At 43.4% G+C, this 19,916-nt stretch overlaps 1 protein-coding gene across 3 annotated transcripts in view; it reads right to left on the bottom strand.

Moving 5' to 3' along the window:
* The window catches only part of sdccag8 (SHH signaling and ciliogenesis regulator sdccag8), a 59,909-nt gene that overhangs the window by 13,658 nt on the left and 26,335 nt on the right, over positions 1-19,916 (bottom strand). For all 3 annotated transcript variants that reach the window (XM_088610392.1, XM_088610394.1, XM_088610393.1), the window contains exons 14-16: positions 8,424-8,551; positions 6,409-6,517; positions 4,438-4,569 (exon numbers count right to left, since the gene is read on the bottom strand). In XM_088610392.1, the coding sequence (XP_088466518.1) occupies positions 4,438-4,569; positions 6,409-6,517; positions 8,424-8,551 (369 nt within the window). The remainder of the gene's footprint in view (positions 1-4,437; positions 4,570-6,408; positions 6,518-8,423; positions 8,552-19,916) is intronic.

Here is a 19,916-nt window from a genome sequence, read left to right as displayed (position 1 = left end):
GCACGAGTTTCCACATTATTTAAGGGATCACAAAACCATCACAGCTTGCTGGTTGACAGGCACCTGCGTTTGTGACAATTCCATTTGATGCTCAATTTTTATTTTCTTGAATTTGGTCACCTGTTTCATTTGGGGGCCTTATGAATTAAACAGGAGACCGCTCCTTTTGACTGAAATTGTTCAAATGATTTCTGTTCGGCTTGGCTTTACTTGGTTCAGACCTGCTGAACCTGTGCAAAGGGAAAGGAAGCCCAGACCTGCATGAGGCAGATGAACCCCGCTACCGTCCTCAGACTGCTCCTTCAGGTGAAGCAAGAAATTAGAGCTCACGCCCTTTCGAATTTCTGGACTTTGGAATGTTTTGGGATATTATTTGCATTGTTATACAGTGTTGTATTGTACAGTATGGTCTTGTTTTATACAGTATTGTATTTATCAAGTTCTTTAGTCTAACTGGAGATAAGGCGTAATGCTTACATACACATGTACAAATAGCTCATAGGTATGGAATTGATTGGGCATTCTTAGGTCACATTTTAAGATTTTTTTAAGGACCAAGAAAAACTAGCTGTATGTGTAACAAAACAGAATTAACAAATCCCAAAATCAATCTACTTTTATATCTGCTGTTTGAATTATGAGATGAATGGTAATTTGGGCTGAACTTCATTTTTAAATAATTTAGATGAATATTATCTGCTTATATTTTGAAACATCACTGTTTGGTTCTGTAATTGCAATAACTCAATTAAGAAATTGCTTCTATAACAGGAAGACACTCAATTTGACATTTTTCAATTGCTTAAAAGGAGAAAAGGAAATAGAATCAATTTATCAAGTGACAGCCTAGTAAATTAAAAGCCTTCCGAGATCTTTGAGCAAAAGCAGTCTCACGGCACCCCTAGACTTTAAGAAAATGAAATCTGATTTTACAAACTTGCAACTGAAAATACTGATATCACCTTTCCATCTATGATTGGTAGTAAATTATAACCAAAAAAATCTTTATTGTAAGTTCAATAAAAAGGTTTGAACTAGAAAGAAAAAAATATGGAAAAGCTCAAGTGTTTTAGAGAGATGCAACACACACACACAATCTGACTGACGTGCGAGTTTCTTTGCAAAATTGCTTCTGGTAGAGTTTTTTTATTCGGAGATTATTTGCTTAACATTGAGCGCTAAAAACCCCTGTGTTGCTTGGCTTTCCTTCTACTATATAAAAATAAATCAAGCTGATTTTCCAAATGTTTCTGCCACCCTGGAATGTGGCTGCTCTTCACAGCACAGATTGCACCAGTTCAGGACCATCAGAGGCGGAGCTCTGGGCTCCAGTTATCTGCATGTATATTAAACCTGCTCACACTTCCTCAGTAACACACGTACCTCGAACCTCCATCCACAGATGATTTCAAGAACACACACTTAAGGGCCCAGAACATAGTTAAAAAATTGGAATGAAAACAGCTTGACTCACAGTCTGTCAGTACTCAAAAATAATGCTCAACAATATCAGGAATTCAGTTAGGAATCTGGGTTCCTTATTTTAAAAATGAAATGACATACATGTAGCTATATTTCACTGAACGCTAACCAGTTACATCTCTAGATCTGAATTCCCGGGTAATTTTCAGGTCAGGAATTAATATTTTGCTATGTCTAGACAGATAATAAAATATGTGTTTATGAATATCCTGTGCAGATATGCACATACGGTTTATATGACTGTTTTTGACTTCTTGTTCAATGAGATGCTGATTTACAGCAGTTGTCAGAAACAAAGCATTTCCCTTGAATTATTTTTTTAAAGGTTATCAGTACTTATTGACTTACTGGTGTTGTGAATAAGTCTGTATACTGGTCATAGACGGCTAGAAAAAGATAAAAATAAAAAGTCTTCAGCAATGAGAAGGAGTTTGTGCTTTTTGCTTCTTGCTGTACTACAGGAGCCTTTTGAAATCCTTTCAAAGCTTTTGTCACATAAGAGGTAGCCCTGCAATCAATCTTAATGCGGGTGCTTGTGCTTTCAGTTAAGCAGGAGGGTGAAGACTTTCATCTTTGCGTCCTCCCTGATGGCTCACTGCTGCGAGTTACATCACACAAGCACCTATTTCTCGGCAATCTTGCACACGAGCTGGAGTGTTTGACCCCCTGCCATCTTTTCAACTGCAGGTCGTGCTGTTCCCGATTCTTCGACACATGATGCCATCACAGATCAGATCTGGCATGTGATATTTCTCCCTTCCTTTTTTTTCAACACTTATAACATACTTGCGGTTTCTTCTTCACTTGCCTATATGCTGCACATTTGTGTTTTCACGGAAGAACTAAACCTGACAGGCTGAGCCACTGATTGCTGAGCAGAGAACACAGTGGCAGGTAGATCATATTCCACCGAGCATGTCTATGTAGTCTTCGCTGTTAGCATCATGACGCAAGAGCATCTTTAAAACCGGGAGTTCCAAGAACAGAGCTTACAAAATGAACAATGATGAGCTTCATATTTAACAACATTACGTGCTAAACCTATATTCCAGAACTTCTGATAGCCCATTGGACAAAGCAACCTGTCAAAGAGGTATCATGGGTGCAAAGCGACATTCTTCATCAATAAGAAGACCAGCATTCTAGGTGTCAGTAACAGGCACCAAGGGTTTTGGATGTGTCAGAAAGAGATTAACTAAACATTTGAATTTCACAGACACGATGATGTACCTGCTTAGTTAACCAATTCCAGCATTCCACTAAGACCCGGTTAAATTTGGGCTTGATGTGATTGAAACAATCCCAGAATATGTAAACCTAGATTAGTATTAAATTGAAACAAAAAAAATACATAAATTGGCTAAACTATTTGAACTTTGCATGCATATACTATATTTGCATCTTTATGAGTCGTGCCACAGTTTAATAGTAAATTATAGTTTAATGCTGGAGTTTTTTTCATGATTATCGAGGAAGCACACTGCTTATTTTTTATCACTTATGGTTCTGGTGCACACTGCACAAGTGGTTGAAAGTATAGCTTCACTATTGCTATTTTCAGTTAGACAACTATTTAACGGTGATAATTTCCTCAGTTACGGCGCTGGGTAGCTTCTGATGCAAGTGCTGAACTTCCAAGGCTGGAACGTGGGAAGCACACTGCCTGTGGTTTAAATTTTCACTTGCACAGCTGACAGAAGCTCATTTAACTGGTAGATAGACCTGGCAGCTGCAACTCATTTAGTTTTTAATTCATTATTTTCTTGGTGTCGGTCTGAAACGAGAAGTTGCATGCTGGAGATTTTTCAAAGTGGGAGTTAAACAATATGTAGTGTTATGTTCGGAGCAGTAGGATGTTTGATTTTAGAAGAAGTTTTGCAACAAGTTCTGAGAGACATCCCTACACCCACACACAGACACCCACAAGCGCACAAGTTTGCATGAAAGACCTACTCAGAGAAGCGGCGAAGCAGCCAGTTTTTACACCACAGGACAACAAAAACGAGCGATTCACACCTTCTGACTGATGGAGCCGGTTAAGGAAAAGGAAATGAGACCAGACAGACCGCTTATTGTGACCTGGGCTTTGATTGAATACTTACAGTACCATCTCTATAAACATTATTTTAAAAAAAAGTAGTATTACAGCACAACAGACTAATAACCTTTTAAATCAAAGTTGTTTTTCTGTATATTTTTCCTTGCAGAAGAAACAAGCTACTTTCAATTACTATTTCTTGCATCATTTTACTTTTATTTAAAAATTCAAAATAAAATAAAATTCAGACACTGTCTGATGAGGTGACTGTAAAAATCCCTGCTGCACATCTCTGTTAAACACTGTTGAACTGCAATTAATGCATTACTGGAATTACTTACTAGAGTTCTTCCGCCTGGGGGTGTTGTGTGCACTATATCATGTCAATTGGTAATTCCACAGACACGTTTCTGACTTATTTTACTGGCTGAGCCAGTGGGACAGGACAGTCAGCACTGAAGAGCTTGATGTCAGCTAGGCTTGCAAACAATGAACGAACTCGTGAGCAGCTTGATCACGAAAGACAAAGTGCATGAGTGAAGCCCAGGTTCAGCCCTATAGTCCAGGCATGGGTGGTTTGAAACTGGACTATATCATAAGCCAGCAGTGAACAGGAGTTTCGGAAGTAATAGGCTGAACATCATGGGCCCTGTCTGGGCTTGGGCAGGGTGTTTCCTGCTGGCAGTAATATTGATAACAGTTTCACTGGCTCTCTTGGTGCTGCTTATGTGAGATATTTAAGAATTGATCATTCCTAATTGATGTGGAATGGATAAAAAATGGTGATCGTAACATCCACAAAAAAACAAGGCAACAGATGATCAGCTGAATAGCTGAAGAAAATGTCCGCGACCCCAAAAAGGAGATTGCAACCTCACATGTGTGCTGTGCTGTGCTGTGTGACAGAGGCAGGGTACCTGTTCTTCATCCTCTGGTGCATCCTGCCATGCTGCACACACTGTTCCTCCATCTCCGCACAGCGGGCCTGCTGCTTGTCCAGAGACTCCCGCAGGTGCTCGTTCTCCAGGGAGAGCTGCTCCACCGCACTCCTGCACGGTACACGTTCCGCATTAAAACACAGCGGTACGACACTCCAGCATGATCATTGTGTGTGTTCCGGTTTATCTCCAATAGGGAGTGGCACAAAGAACACATGCTTGTCCACTAGGACAAAAACCAGGTGACTGTTATTGACATCTAGTGTACATGGAAGTGGCAATACAGGAGGAGAAGGAGGTGTTGAAGGTGGGCTCTCTCTCAAGTTAACACTAGAGCTGTGCAGCCCCTGGCTGGTGAACACCAGACTCTCCTTATTTCTGAACTGTTATTCTGATCCCTAAAACCAACAGCGGGTTCTGTGAGTGATTTACAGAGCTGTGCTACTGGAAAACAAGCACATCCTCCTTGTTTACAGCTGCATCTAACCAAGCGTAAGTAAGCAGCGCTCAGATTTGCCTGGTGGGCAATAGAAATTTTGCCGGGGCATTAAACACAACGCATCAGGGAGAAAACAGCCCAAAGACATCAGCAAAATAAGGAGAAAAACTGATGTGTGAATGGTACTTTCATAGCAGGAATAGAAGGTAATAACCCATTGAACAGCACAAGGTAGAGACCACTTTTAGTGTCCCACAGTCACCACGACGAAAGCCTTTCCTGCCTTGCACTATTATGACAGATCCAGTTCACACAGCTTTGCAGCTGAGAGGCCTGAGGTCAAAACCCATTGGAGCCATTCTCAGTTCACACAGACAGATCTGTTATACAGAACGATCAGCTCTGCCTGATGGAAGCATATAGCACCGCAAGACACAGAGCTAGAGCTTTGTGCGCAGAAGGAAAGACATCCTTTCGTCTCCTAACTGGTTCCGTTTCTTATCTCCAAAATTCAAATCAAACTGAGTCTTATTCTCCCAGTGATATTAAAATGTACTCAGCATAATCCAGTTTGTAAACATTATAAAAATGACAGCAATTAGACTCTTTCTTCACTGAGCTGCTGTGCTCAGTATCACCGCTCTCTCCTGAATTGTATTCTATGATGTGAGCATTATTTCTCACAAGTCAAGGACTTTATTTGAGCTCATTTAAAAATGTCACCGGCTGCTGTTTGGGTTGATGCATGTGTTTAAACAAAATGTAACATTTAAATTAGGGGTGGCAAGTTATTAAGCCTTTACAACCTAGAATGAGAGGCCCTATTAGCAGAGTATGGCTTGAGTACCATTAATCTTCCAAAACCTGATCTCTGTTGATTAGGGTAATGATCAAAACATATATTATATATTATGTTAAATATTATAAATGCACTACACATTATATATTGAAAAGACAAGTATTTCAGTGACTGAGCAAATGTAGCCAAAAATCCTACCCAGATAACGTCATACCAGCACGTCACTGCTAACATGTTCCTTATGTTAATCAGTCGGGTTGTAAGGCAGATGTGTACATCAGGGTGGTGAAGTAAGAACTTTCGAAATGTGGAGATCAACTGTACTGTGTTCCAGTCACAGCGAGATGAGTTTCAGGCTCCTCAGAGAAGAGCCGCAGCCCCCCTAGCTGTGACTGGAGCGCCCAGCGCACTTTTCCTTTTCCATTTCCATTTCGTCCACCAGCAGAGCGTGCTCCACCCCAGCAGGGACTCTCTCCTGACTGACGAGAGGTCTGGGTTAGGGGTTGGCATCAAGCAGCTCGCCGCGTGGTTGGAGGGGAAAGGCTTACTCAAGAATTTGTTCTATTATCTGCAATCGGACACAATGTTTTCACTGATAATTTAAAAAAAATGCAGAAATAAAGAAAATGAAAGGCATCAGATGAGAAAAGGTTTTCCTGGGCAATCCAAACGAGGCGCTGTCCCGAAATGAGACTCTTCCTTTCCCACTGACCTGCTCCCGCTGGTCACCTCCTCCAGCTGCGTCCCCAGGTTGCAACACTCGTCCTTCAGCTTCCTGATGAGAGTGTTCTGGGAGCTGAGTAAGTCATCCAGCTCGGAGGCTGGAAGAATGTACAGCGTTAAAGAGGACACGTGTCATCACCCAGAAGTATCTTACTGTCCAGTGACTGGCTGACACAGGAAATGCACTCCACTTCATGCGCAACTGCAACAGAATTCATTCAGCATTTCCACAGTTCAAGTCAAACTCAAACAAAAAACAAGAAAATACTTCATGGGAACATCCTACACATCCTATGTAGACCACCACGAAATTCTCAGAATACAACAAAATCTGACATAGGCAATAACATAAGAAACAAAGCTAACTGTTTTTTTTCTAAAATAATAAAAGAGAAAGGCTTCCACCAATTAACTTGAAAATATAAATTCTATAATAATTAATATTCAAATAGAGATTAATTATTCAGCTTTTGTAGGTCAAAGAAAAACCTGATAAGCACTTGACCAAATCTGTGGACAACCTTCTGTCCACTCTCCCCCCTAGTGTCCATCACCGATTCACCCCACTGGCCTGTCCACTCTGCCCAGTGTCCATCACTGATTCACCCTACTGGCCTGTCCACCTCCCCCAGTGTCCATCACTGATTCACCCCACTGGCCTGTCCACCTCCCCCAGTGTCCATCACTGATTCACCCCACTGGCCTGTCCACCTCCCCCAGTGTCCATCACTGATTCACCCCACTGGCCTGTCCACCTCCCCCAGTGTCCATCACTGATTCACCCCCTGGTCTATCCACTCTGCCCAGTGTCCATCACTGATTCACCCCACTGGCCTGTCCACCTCCCCCAGTGTCCATCACTGATTCACCCCACTGGCCTGTCCACCTCCCCCAGTGTCCATCAATGTGAAATTTGGAGATTTGAAATGGGAATAAACCTCAGATCACATGCAATTAAATATTTTGCTGTCAAATGGTTAGTAAAATAAGCCGCCTGTTAAATGTTAGAAGTTATTTAAATTACTTTTACCAAGTGTAACACCACAGTCACATATCATAGCGAATGATTAATTAAATGGTTGATTAATTATTCAGAATGGGTGATTAATTGATTAATAAATCATGAGGATTAAAACACCAAATTCCACAGTGTAACGCCTTCAAAACACTGGAGGAACAAAATGTATCTGTAGGTACACCCAGCACAGTAAAGCAACACAAGAATAGACAATAGGCTACTGCAGGAATAAAATAACTATTATCTACTCCAGCACATGGCTGGGCCCAATCACATGTAAAAAAGGGAAACAAATAAAACAGAAAAAGTTGCAAAAAGTTATTGAAAGAACCTCAATTAATAGCAGGCCTTTGAACACGGTTAAGCATGTGTAGGGCACAGTGAAAATAAATAAAAAAGGATAAAAAGACAAACTGGGATTATAAACAAACAGAAAAAAAGGATATCGTTTAGATGCAACCCTGTCTTAAACAATGATTAAAACACTCGGCATTTCAAAAAAAAAAAAAAAACTCATTAGCCTGTCAGAGTGGCCATTATATGCTCAGAGAAGGAAGTGCTCTGTGGTATTAAAGGACTAATTCCATAAGCCGTGAGAGTTTCCTGCTGAGCTTCTGATGCCATTTCTCTTTAGGCAACATGTGTGCCACAAAACCCAGCCAAAAAGAAGGCCTTTGTTTTTCTCGCTTTGTTCTGGCATCAGCAGGCTTCAAGTTTCCTGAACACAGGTAAATAAACTCATAATCCAGATGGTGCAGCAGATGTGAGAGCAGCATTCCGAAATCAACAGACAGTGGGCTATGCTTCCCATTTTCCCTTTTAAACGCTAACTAATATGTAATGCGGAATCTCCGGTGTGCCGAGCATCTGCTCCCTTCGGCCAGCCAAAGGTTACAGGTGTTCCTGATGCCATTTCTCAGCGAGGCGCGGGCCGGGCTGGCCGGGCGCGGGGCCTGGCAGCCGCCTCGCCAGGCGGGGCCACCTACCGCCGCGCTCGCGCTGCGCCTCCATGTGCTGGATCTTCTGCGTCAGCTCCCGCTCCCGCCGCCGCGCCCCGAAGGTCAAGGCCTTCAGCTCGTCGCTGCGGCAGCGGACGGCCGCCTCCTTCTCCTGCCTGCAGAGACGGGAGCGGGGAAGAGGACGGCGTGACACGGGGCCAGCGGGCTCGGACCCGGGACCAGGTGGTCAAGACAACATCCTCCCTGGCCTTTTATCGCCGTCTGTGGACGAGTACAAGCGTTTCTCTGTGCTGACCCTGGGACACCCACAGAGACACCCACAGAGACACCCACAGAGACACCCACAGAGACACCCACAGAGACACCCACAGAGACACACAGACACACACAGACACACACAGACACACACAGACACACACAGACACACACAGACACACACAGACACACACAGACACACACCATCTAGGGAAGCGAATAACTGCAGTTGCAATGAGGACATTTTCTTTCAAACTTTTAAAGAACTTTTAAAGAACACACAGAACCTTTCACAACTCAAGGCATGAAAACAAAAGGTGCTTGAGGTCTAACAATTTGAAATCCGCCCCTCTTTCACAAACCAGTAAGCTACACTCAAGGGCAAAATAAATATACCCTCCGACACCAGCTAAAGGATCGAAGACGTGTGCTTAATTTTAATATTCAAGAAAAAAAGAAGATTTGGAGAAAAGACTACGACACGGCGCAAGAACTTCACATTGAATTTTCACAAACATGGCAAAGAAATTTTAAAACAGCGCTACTCCTATAAATAAATGAGTTTAGGGAAACATCTCTGAGTCCTTTTAATTCAATTAGAAGCAACACAAAAGCAATTACTAAAATATCTTACATCAATATTAAAAACTAAAACTCTGCTCTCAAACATGATTACACCATTTAAGCATGTATTAAATGCTTTTCATGTATTTCACGGCAGCTTCCTTCTTTAAATTTGTACCCTGCAAACTTCACCCTGAAAGGAAAAAAAATAGATATTCCCATCCTGTGTTAATTTACTTGAAACTTTCTTCAATTACTTTCCAAAAGCAGATCCAGACTGACCGTTTCTCCAGCACCGATGTCGTCTGGAGTGTGAAAGAAGGCTGTTGTATGTGCCTGTGAGACTGGGACACAGCTCAAGCCCATGCTGTGTTTGAACCGGGGCCTAAAATCTCACTGACACTGTAGTCCATTATTTCTTTCTGAAGCTGTAGATAATTCCTGCTTACTCCCAAGTTAACTAAGTTATGAACAGGGTCTTTTTTTATATTTGTGGAGACGTATCTTGTAATACAGTCCCCAAACTTGCAATCACTGGCTGCCAATCACCTCCTGTAGCAGCATGGAGGGTAAGGAGGATCTCTCAAGTGCCGCTGTGCACAAAAGAGCTTAGGGTTGTGTAAAGAAGAGACGCAAGCTCTTTTGAGGATGATGCACTGTGGACTCTGAACTCTGCTGTGTAGCGATGCTGCAAGACATGTCCACAGGGCAGCACTCCTGGGGCTTAGACTGACCTCAAGGCCTGCAGTGCTCGTCATAGCCAGCGATGCTCATGTCAGCACTGCAGTGGAAAACCCCGCTGTTTTCTCTGCAATGCTCTCAACACCAAAGCAAAAAGGGAGCTGGGGGTCTGACGATGCACATGTCCCCCTGGGCAGGCATGGCGCTTGCTACAGAGAGACGGGCCTAACGATGGCCCGATGATTGCTCTCTTCCACAGCAGTGAGCACAAGCAGAGAAGAGCAATGGCCATTTACAATGGAATTTAAAACACGGAAATCCAGACGTACAGTATTTCTTGCCCCAGGCTGACAGCAAGCGGAGAGGGGAGCTGCCTTTGACACCCAGAGGAGCCAGAAGAGACCTGGATGGTCAGCGAGCTGAGTGCAGCCATTCGGCTGCTCCATGGCAGGGTGCTGCAGCCATGCGAGCGTGCTGCCTAAGTGGGCACTATTCAAGCTGTCGACGATCTGACTCAGAACACCAGAGCCCATTCAACCACAGAGCTCCACCGCACCCTGCCGTGTGCCATGATCGGCAGCCAAAAATGACCAAATGCTAGAGTTCCCAAAACGAGCACGAAGTGGAATTTGGCTGCTGGTTTATTACATAGGCAGGAACACAAGGATTATTTGCCGCTCTTTCAGATATTCGGCTTGAATATTTTAACACAAATATCTGCAAAGCTCTGCCGGAGGACAGTTCACATCCTGCGAGGAGACCGCATAGCTTCCCGCATCGAACTAAAACCGTGGACGGTTCTCGAGCAGCTCGCTGCTCATCCCCTCCTGGGGAAAGAGCCGGCCAACGCCTTTCAGCAGAGCAGCAGCTGCCGCAATAGCTGCCGGAAGAAGAGGAGAACTCGGCTACGGCGCTGCAACTTCAGGACTATGGCACTAACAATGGTTTATCCCTGAAAATGGAATTTTTCAGCCCCCCGTTTCCCCTCTTTGACATTCCAGAAGCGTCATTAACTCGAGCTATGGGCTGCTGTTGACAGTGCTACACCTAGCACCACTGATCAGAACAGTGGAAGTCTGAGAACACATCTTTCCACACAGTTTGACAGCAAATCTATGGGAATTCACAGAAATGCAAACAGGACTTCTCAGTCAAATGTGTCACAGTTACCAATGGTTGTTGGTTGAGTGATATTAAATGCACAGGTTTACAGTATGTATGGCACAGAATGCTCTGTATCGCAAGGTTTTCCTTGAAGAAGGATGATATTTACCCAACATATAAAACACTTAGAAATGTAATATTTAAATATTATTAAATATATTCTTAGAAAGTGCTTTTCATGAATGCCTACATCATAACTACTTCAGAGTTTAAATAGATCAGAGAAAAATACATTTTCATGTGTTTCTTGTTTTCTCAGACACCTACAGAATAATACTTATACTGTACATGGGAAGTGTACCTCATCAGAAATACTTGTACGCACAATGGAGATTGTTTGCCATGAACGATCTGACAATTATATTCCACACCTTCAGCCAGAAAACATCATTTTGGTGAGAAGTCAACCCATTTCACCTATTTTCTCAGTCACACTGTTACAGAGCCACACTGTGCAGCTGCTTCTTTCTACCAACTACATTTCTGCAAAGTGAGTGTCTGCTTGAGAGCTGGACAAAACAATCCCCGCGCTTTCTTCTGTGCAGAAGGAAAATGGATACAGAGGAAAGGCTGGACATTATTTCCTTCCTATAGGCTTTCTGCTGAAGAGTGTGCAGCTCTGAACCTGCTCGCTTGAGGAATGACTAACCCAGAGATGCAGTCCCCTCCTGTGTATTTGTTTCAGACAGAAAATGTGACTAAAACACTTCTGACTGATTTTCTCTCCTTGCTGATCCCAAAGGAGAAAAAAGTATCTTCCTACAGATAAGTTACTCAACTGCCACAGTGAGTCAGTGTAGTAAACGTGAAATGCTGTGACAAAGTTTTATTTTGTTATATGGAAAACTGGAATGACAATAAGGAGCATTGACGGGGGGGAGTGGTTATTTATAGCACAAGAAGGTGTTGGATAAGTATTCTAACACTACAGCACTTATTTATACCCCTAAAGACGATCACATTTCAAAAGCAGAGGGGGAAATTGATTTTACCGATACAGTACGTTTGAGGTGCTCAAGCATACAAAGACGAATTTCGAGAGCAGTTTTCAAAAAGATTTTTTTTCCCCAGATGCTAAGGGCTTGTGTGCTACACCCCGGATTGTGAATCCACAATTCAGTTTTAACAAAACAATACAGAAATGTGCAACACCCCCTCAGTGACAAGCAGAGGAACAAAAGCCTTCAGGAGACAGGCCAGTGAAGCACAGTCCGCTGCCGGGAAAGCAGAAGAGAAGGGAGCGAATTCTGCCATCTCCTCCCGGGGAGAAACCACACGGACTCCCCCCTGCGGAGCTGCAGTGACCTGGGTTACTGTCGGCCCGGATGGCCGCCACCTGGAAAAACCTAACAAAAACCGAAGAGCAGGAGTCGGAGCGCCAGCGCTCTGTGCTTCCCGGCCTCCCCCTTACTGAACCCCGAGAAGATGAGACTCTTCCACCCCCCACCCCCTCCAAAAAAAACAAGTCCCTTCCCTACAGCGCGGTTTTGCTTTGTGCATTATTTCTCCTCCGTCATGTGCGTATTTATCAGTGGATCCTATGGCTTTTCAGCATTTTTTCCTGCCCCCCTCCCCCCCCCTGCTCCCTCCCACCCTTTTTCCTTTAACTAAACTGGCTCTGGCTCCCTCCATCTGGTCCCCCTTCCTTCAGCAGCCCCGCACCTGTTCACACCTCCTCTCCTGTTGGACCGCGCTGAACATTCCCTCCTCTGCCAGGGCTATTCTGGCACTTGCAACCTTTCTGTCATTCAATCCATCTGTCAGAAGTGAACTTTGTTTACCGCCAGCTTCTGCTTTTCTTCTTCAAGAAGCGCAAAGCCCCCCTCAAGGTCACCGGCAAGCGCACCGCCGGCACAATTTACAAGCCACCCCCCCCCATCCGCTGCACAACACATTCGCGCGCCGACAACGCACTCGCACCCAGGCAAGCTCCGCTCTCTTATCTCTTTCTGTTGTTGCTTCTTGAAGTGCTCTGACTTCCTTGAGGGAGGCAGGAGCTCTGCTGCTAGCAGCAGGGCTCTGGTTTGAGCAGACAGCTGCGGTGCTCAGTAAATGCAGTCAGCAGGTTTGCAGAGCTGGAGAGTAAAATCCTGTCTGTCACAATTTCGAAAAAGCATTGATTAGAACTATTGGGGGCATTAACATTATCACTGTTTTTAAACCAGTCCTTAGCATTACCGATCATGATAATTGCTGATCGTATTTCATTTTTTAACATATGCATGAGCTATAATTAGTGGCATTATCTGGAAAAGAGTGATCAAATAGTAATTTGAATTATGTGAGCTTGATTCGACCTTAAATTGTAAGGGTGCTGAACAGAACACTGCAGGGCCAGCGAACTGGGTGTAGGAAGTCCCTGGTCCTGGGGAACAGGAGCATCGAGCATGGGGCCATCTCTTTGGCCACACCCACAACCCAGCCAGAGCTCTGCTGCATCTGCAGCTGTCAGACTGTCAGAGTGCTGGGAGTCTGCACATCATGTGCTGCAGCTGCCCAGACCTACTGTAACTCGCATTGCATTCTTAAAATTTTTACTGTAATCCTTAAGTCTTGGTTATATTGGTTATACAGGAATATGTTTCTTCCTACAGTTCACGTAACTGCACCACTGAAGACACTCTAATGCATTTACAATAACCAGTGAGACTCCTCACTCATATTCCTTTAGATATGATTTAATTATACCAGTACTTCTAAGAGACCCTGGATTGGGCTGTCAGAGAAATAAAAATAAGATACACATGACAAACTCCCACAGAGCCCAGAGCAAGCTGAAAGGATATCTACCAAGATCAGTGAAAACTAAAATCAACTACCCTGATTTAAAACAGAAGACAGCAGCCTTCAGATGCTCACCTCATTCAGGCAGCTTTGAATTGCTGCCTAAGTATGGATCAGAGATTCACAAAATTAGCAAACTTAAAAAAACGTATAGCACCTGTCCTTCTGCGACAGATCTACTCTACTTCATTTACAGAGTGATGGCGTGAAGGAAGGCTCCCTCATCTTCCACACAAGAGAAAAGTAGACTGGCAATTTTGTGAAACGAATACAATTATTTACAGGCGTGTAAACCACACTGGAGGTCACAAAAGTCAGATGAAACTTAATTTTTCAGCCTTTCTCTCACTGATGAGCTCCCTAAGCCATCCATTATTTCTAATAACACTGCCAAAAAGAGACAGGAGCCGTGTCCTGGAGGCGAGCAGTCGTTTAAGGTGCTGACACAGAGAGCAGTGTAACGTGTGAAATAAACCAAAAATCCCAAACAGATGCATTTTCAGACATTAACTCTATATGCCCCAATCTTTCGTCTCTTCCAGTCTTCATTGCTGTGATTCCTTCACTACTGTCTTCACAAAGTAACTGGCTTGAAAACCCCTCCTACCCTACTCCCCAGTTCTCTGGCACCAGACGAGCAAGCAAGCACAGCTTTACTTCAGTCATTCTCTGAAAATGTACCAGCACGAAAAGAGACAGAGAAAACAATCGTTCAGTGATGGATCAAAGCGAAAGTCCGAGAGAGACTGGGTGACAAAGAGAACAAAAAGGTATTTCAAGCTATTTATCGAGTTTTTATGTCTAAAGATAAGCTGCAGCCTTGAAATGGAACCATTTGCTCCAGAGCCAAATTTGGTTGCCATTAATATTAGTTTTATTCTGATGAATTTTGAATTTTAGTTCATTATCTACAGTGATAATATTGCTGCTTTCTACAAAGACTGGTTAGTCTGTCAGGAGTTACTGGAAACTCCCTGATAAGCTGCTCATTGTTTCAGGACATCAAGCCAGGGTTTCCAGAGAGACACCCCTACAGGACATCTTAAGTCTCTGCGTGCTCAGAGCTCACTCTGATTCCATTCAGCAATAAGACCCTGGCCACTTTAGCTCATCACACATAGTAAATTACAAATGTGAACATCCCTCCCAAAAACAGGCTCTTTGACGTCAATTAGGCCATAGAAAACTTACGGACAAGTGCTGAAAGGCAGTTTTCAATGTGCCTGTTCTTCACACTTCATTAACAATGTCAGGTTTCAGAGCTCAAGATAATGGCAAAGCGTTTGGGGACCCCAGCTGTGGACAACAGGACAAGAGGAACCCAACCCCGGTCCCTCGCTCCACTCCTGCTGAACTCTTGCCCAGCTCAAGAGCTCACGATGATTTACCACACCTGTTCAACATGCTGGACAGCAGCCCTTGGTGACCACCTTCCTAACTCTTGGCAAAGGGTTCAAAAACTCTCTTCACTGAAGAAAAAGCTTCAAATCGTTTTAAAACAAAAATGACATCCAGTAAAAAAAAAAAAAGAAAGAGAAGCTCTTTTAGATTCAGAGGCACACTCAAAGCAACAGACCCAAAGAAAGAAAGAAAGAAAGACAGAGATACAGATAAGGTACAGTATAAGGCAAATAGACTCTAAGAAAAATGAAGAGTAAGTCAGGTTGATAGTCTGTGTATGGGTAAAAGTTTAGAAGTACATTTACAGCAGAAAGCCAGAGCAAGAAGCGCCTGTCTGTAGCGCCTGTGGAGAGAAAACAGAGGACAGAGCAGTAAGTAGGGCATGCTCTCTGGGCAGCACAGGCCCTGGTGGAAACAGTTGTACCCGACAGATTTGCCTACACTCTGCCTCAGGATAAGCAATGTTCTGTCCTTTACAGCGCTCTCCGAGAAGCTCTCCCTCCACTCTGCTGCACAAAACCGCTCAGCAGTGACTGCAAACCCACTTTCTACATTAACAGAAAGAAAAGACGGCACCTGTGCCAGTAACCTCGCCAGATTTGTTCCTTCATAAAAAAAAAAAAGTTTGTCATGGAGCTACTTATTTAAAAAAAAAAAAAAACTTATTTTGCCTTTTACATAAGCATGATTCAAACATAAGTCACACTTCGGCTAGTCCCCAAGACCGTGACACTAAGACAGGCCTCCTGTGTTCTCCGCAGGAGCTCTGCAAGACAGGATCACACGGGGAAATGCTGAACTCCCCGCAGAGTGGGTTTCATTTTTAATGGGAAGAAGTGGGGCTGACACCCGTAGCAACAACAGGGCAGCACCAAAAGCTGTAGAGGAAAAGGAAAACAGCACAACAACCCACTCACTTGCTCCATTTTAGCTCGAATTCCCACAACTGCTTTAAGGCACTTTTTCTTATCTGGGTATCGCATGCAATTTTTAATGTTATTTCTTAGTACACGCATAAAGTAGTATACCGTTAGGCTATCATATAAATAATTATTCCATTATTTACTGGTCCACATATTGTTGCGTTAAACATTTAAACCTACAGAGAACACAATTATTAGGTGTTTTAACAATCCCGCACACACGCTTGGCCTGGTTACACCGTAATTCTGTTGCCAATGGTTTGCAACGCGACATCATTTTTACTATTTCGAAGCAAGAAGCCAAGTAGGATGAATATGAACTCCTGGTTAGGACTGCTATCGACAAAGAGGAGTCTTCCTGTTGCTAGACACCTAATCCACATATTAATGTTTATTACAGCTCTTATAAAAATAAGAATGTTTTATTGAGATACACTTAGTATATAAGTTCAATTTCCCTTTCAGAATAGGAGAATCAAGTCAAACCTAGTTGCTCAGGATTGTCACAATATTCATTACAGTTCAGCTAGTCTCGCTATACTATTAATTAGCGTCTAATTATAAAGGCTAACAGACTGAAACAACCACTAATACATACATAAGCAAGAAAAATAAAACTTGCCTTATCCTTTGTAAAACCTCATGATGGTATTTATGTAAAAATACTTCTCGACTTAAGTTTATCACAAACATTGAGGGATTATGAAGCGCAGCAAAAGGGATTGGGATTTAATATCCATAAATGTGATGAGGTACAGCAAGGTAAAAGAAAATATCAGATAAATATCAGATAAGTGGAAATGTGTCGAAGCTGTTTACTGAGTGGATCAAGGTGCTGTTGATTTATGCAAGAACAAAAATGTGACGTCATATTTGGATACACAGAACAGCAGAATCTGCGTGAATGAACAATGAACTTAAGAAAGGTTACAAACGAGAGGAGGTCACTTAGCTTATCCAGTTTTAAGTAGCTAACTGTTCCAAGAATCTCATCCACCATTTCCTAGAGAGAAGCCAGGGAATCGGGCAGCTTCTTCCAGACTCTCACAAACCCTTAATGTATGAGAGCGACCTCTGGTCACCAGACTACAAGGAGGACGCTGCAGCACAGGACCCGGTCCCGGAGAAGGGAAATCGGAAATAACCCAGTTCTGAGCAGCGTGCCACAAGCACGCTCCTGCCGAGATGTCTGCAGAGGCACGAGTCTCAGGTGGCACCAGCGAGAGTCCGAATGACTGAAAAGGCCGTGCTGTGCCTCACATGCAATAGTTATGACAGGTGCCTCCCCAGAATTTGAAGATAATTTTACCCGGAGTAAAAGCTGGGCCGCAGAGCTGGCCCAAATGATGTGTGCTGGACGGATACGAAGTATATTAAGAGAAAAAAGGAAACCAGGAATTGGGTGGATTTGACCAATCGGACATGGACTCATCTTCTTTCTGGCATGGAGCCCCAGGACATTTGAAGCTGCTGTGTTTCCATCAACAGCACAGGACCATCAATGGGACTCAAGACAAATGGGCTCCAGAAACTAGAGCTCAAAAGCACTGGTCCCCTCGTGAATATTTAAACGTACTGTACTAGAGCCTTTCAGCAGCTCGGTCTCAAACAAGGTGCTCATCATAGGCATCGCCGCACTTAGAGAAGCCATGATCATGTGGCCAGCAGTGTCTGCGAAACGTCTAGTGAGACTTTTCCCCAGACACCACCACTACTCTCACCCCTGTTCAGCCACAGCTTAGACTCTTTCCTCGGAGTCAGCACATTGGATATAACTGGTCTAACTGCCAAATCAAAATCGACCTGTCTTCTCACCTCAAGCAGACCTAAACTAGTCAAAGAAACAACACCAGTGATCTGTTCTAAATATAATTAAGACTCCACTATTGTCAGACACTGTTCCCGATTCATCTAAAGTCTTTATAATTAAAACCCAAATCAAGAACCTGAACCAAGACTCATTTTAACCTGGGCTCTTTCATGAATTTCAAACCTACTGCATCTCATGTTTCCACTTTTTATCAAAGATCTTTGAGAACTCAGCTTGACTGCTCAATGTTTATGAAACATTACCAGTCAGCCTTCAGTCCTGATCTAAGAATTGAAAAGTCTCTTATCAAAGTAGTAAACAATTTGCTCAGATTTTCTAACACCGGCCGCTTGAGTTTTAAATATCTGGGAATGCATATTGATCTGACTGTACACTGAGAACATAAACAACATTTTTAAGACGGCAAGTCAGGGGCTGTTTTTAATTCAAGGAACTTTAATGTGGGTCAAAATGTCCTAGAGGAGGCATATAAAAGCCTTGTTGAGAGCATCCTGGCGTTTAACATGACAGTTTGGTAAGGAAACTGGGGTTGAAAAGCAAAACCAAACTGTCCAGGATTGTGAAAATGGCAGGAAACAGAATTGGGAAGCAGCAGCCCCAGCTCTGCGATTTATATCATAATGCAGCTCTCAGAATGGCAAGGAACATCACAGGTGGTTCCACACATCCTCTCCCTTCTCAATTCATAACACTCCCATCAGGGAGACAGTGTAGGGGACCACATCTGAATTAAAACATTTATAAGAAAGTGCTTTGTCTGCACTGCAATAGAACTCAATGAAGGTATGTAAATGTATCCCCCCTCTACCTATTTATTAATCCAACTATTTATGTATTACATAGTGTTGTTCTGATTTCATATGATTTTATGTGACTCTTGTGTGTTTTGTACTTCTGTGGGAGAAGCCAAAGACAAATTTCCACAGCAGTGGAACTACTGGTACTATTTCAGGCCCTACTGTATGAGAGTCTAAGGCTGTAGTCTTCTCCTTGGCCAGAGAAACACTTCTCTGCCAAACCCCACTGGCACCTCAGTCCCTACCCTGGCACATCAGGAAACCTTTGCACACTGGACCTGGGCATCCCCCACAACACCCATAATGCACTTCTACTTCATAAGGACAATAGAGCAGAGGTACATGCCTTCAAAAACACGAGAGAAAAACGTTCTAGAGCAAAACGCATTGCCATTTTGATATTGCAACATTATTTTAAAAATTAATATTTAGTACTGGCAGCCTCCCACATCCCTGTAAGGTACTGTACCAATATGAACAATTTCAGTATTCAATTGGGTCATTTCCCAGCTTTGTAATTAACAGTTGCATGGGAACCCAAATCCCGAATTTTAAGCTTTCTCTCTGTCACTTAAGACTTGAGTTTTGGGGGGGAAAACAGATGCCAGTCACCTTGTAAGCTAACAACTGTGTCTCCTCATCGATATGCTGAAGCTCAGCTGAAGCCAGCAGGGTGGAGAACCCACACGTCTCAGCCCAGTGTGTCACAAACCCACCATACTTCTAAGCATGTCTGCCATCCAGCCCACGAGGGAAAATGTTTCCCCTAGCATTGCAAAACCATTTAGCCATTACAATGGTAAAATCCAAAATAGAACACCGAAAGTATACAAGTAGAACCCAAACACGCCCTGCTCTAACACTGAGCTAGTATTTCTCTTTCTCATGGCGTTTTCACCTCAAGGGACAAGGGCAGCTTTTTTAAAGACTTTTCTGCATCCCTGACTTCTTGCAACTTGTGTTGCCAACGTGCGTGAAATTACAGCCCGAGTTTTTTCTGCGGGCCTCTGACGGAGAGGCAAGAAGACATTGCAAGGTCTTATCTCAGGCCAATGGGCACACCACTGTCAACATCATGGCGCTCCATGGTTACCCAGCACACTCCCGCTTGGCGGTCAGC

Source organism: Lepisosteus platostomus, chromosome 17 (assembly GCF_059453375.1).
Source record: "Lepisosteus platostomus isolate fLepPlt1 chromosome 17, fLepPlt1.hap1, whole genome shotgun sequence".
NCBI lineage: Eukaryota > Metazoa > Chordata > Actinopteri > Semionotiformes > Lepisosteidae > Lepisosteus > Lepisosteus platostomus.
The sequence above is the reverse complement of the archived record's forward strand: the minus strand, read 5'-3'. Positions and strand labels throughout refer to the sequence as shown.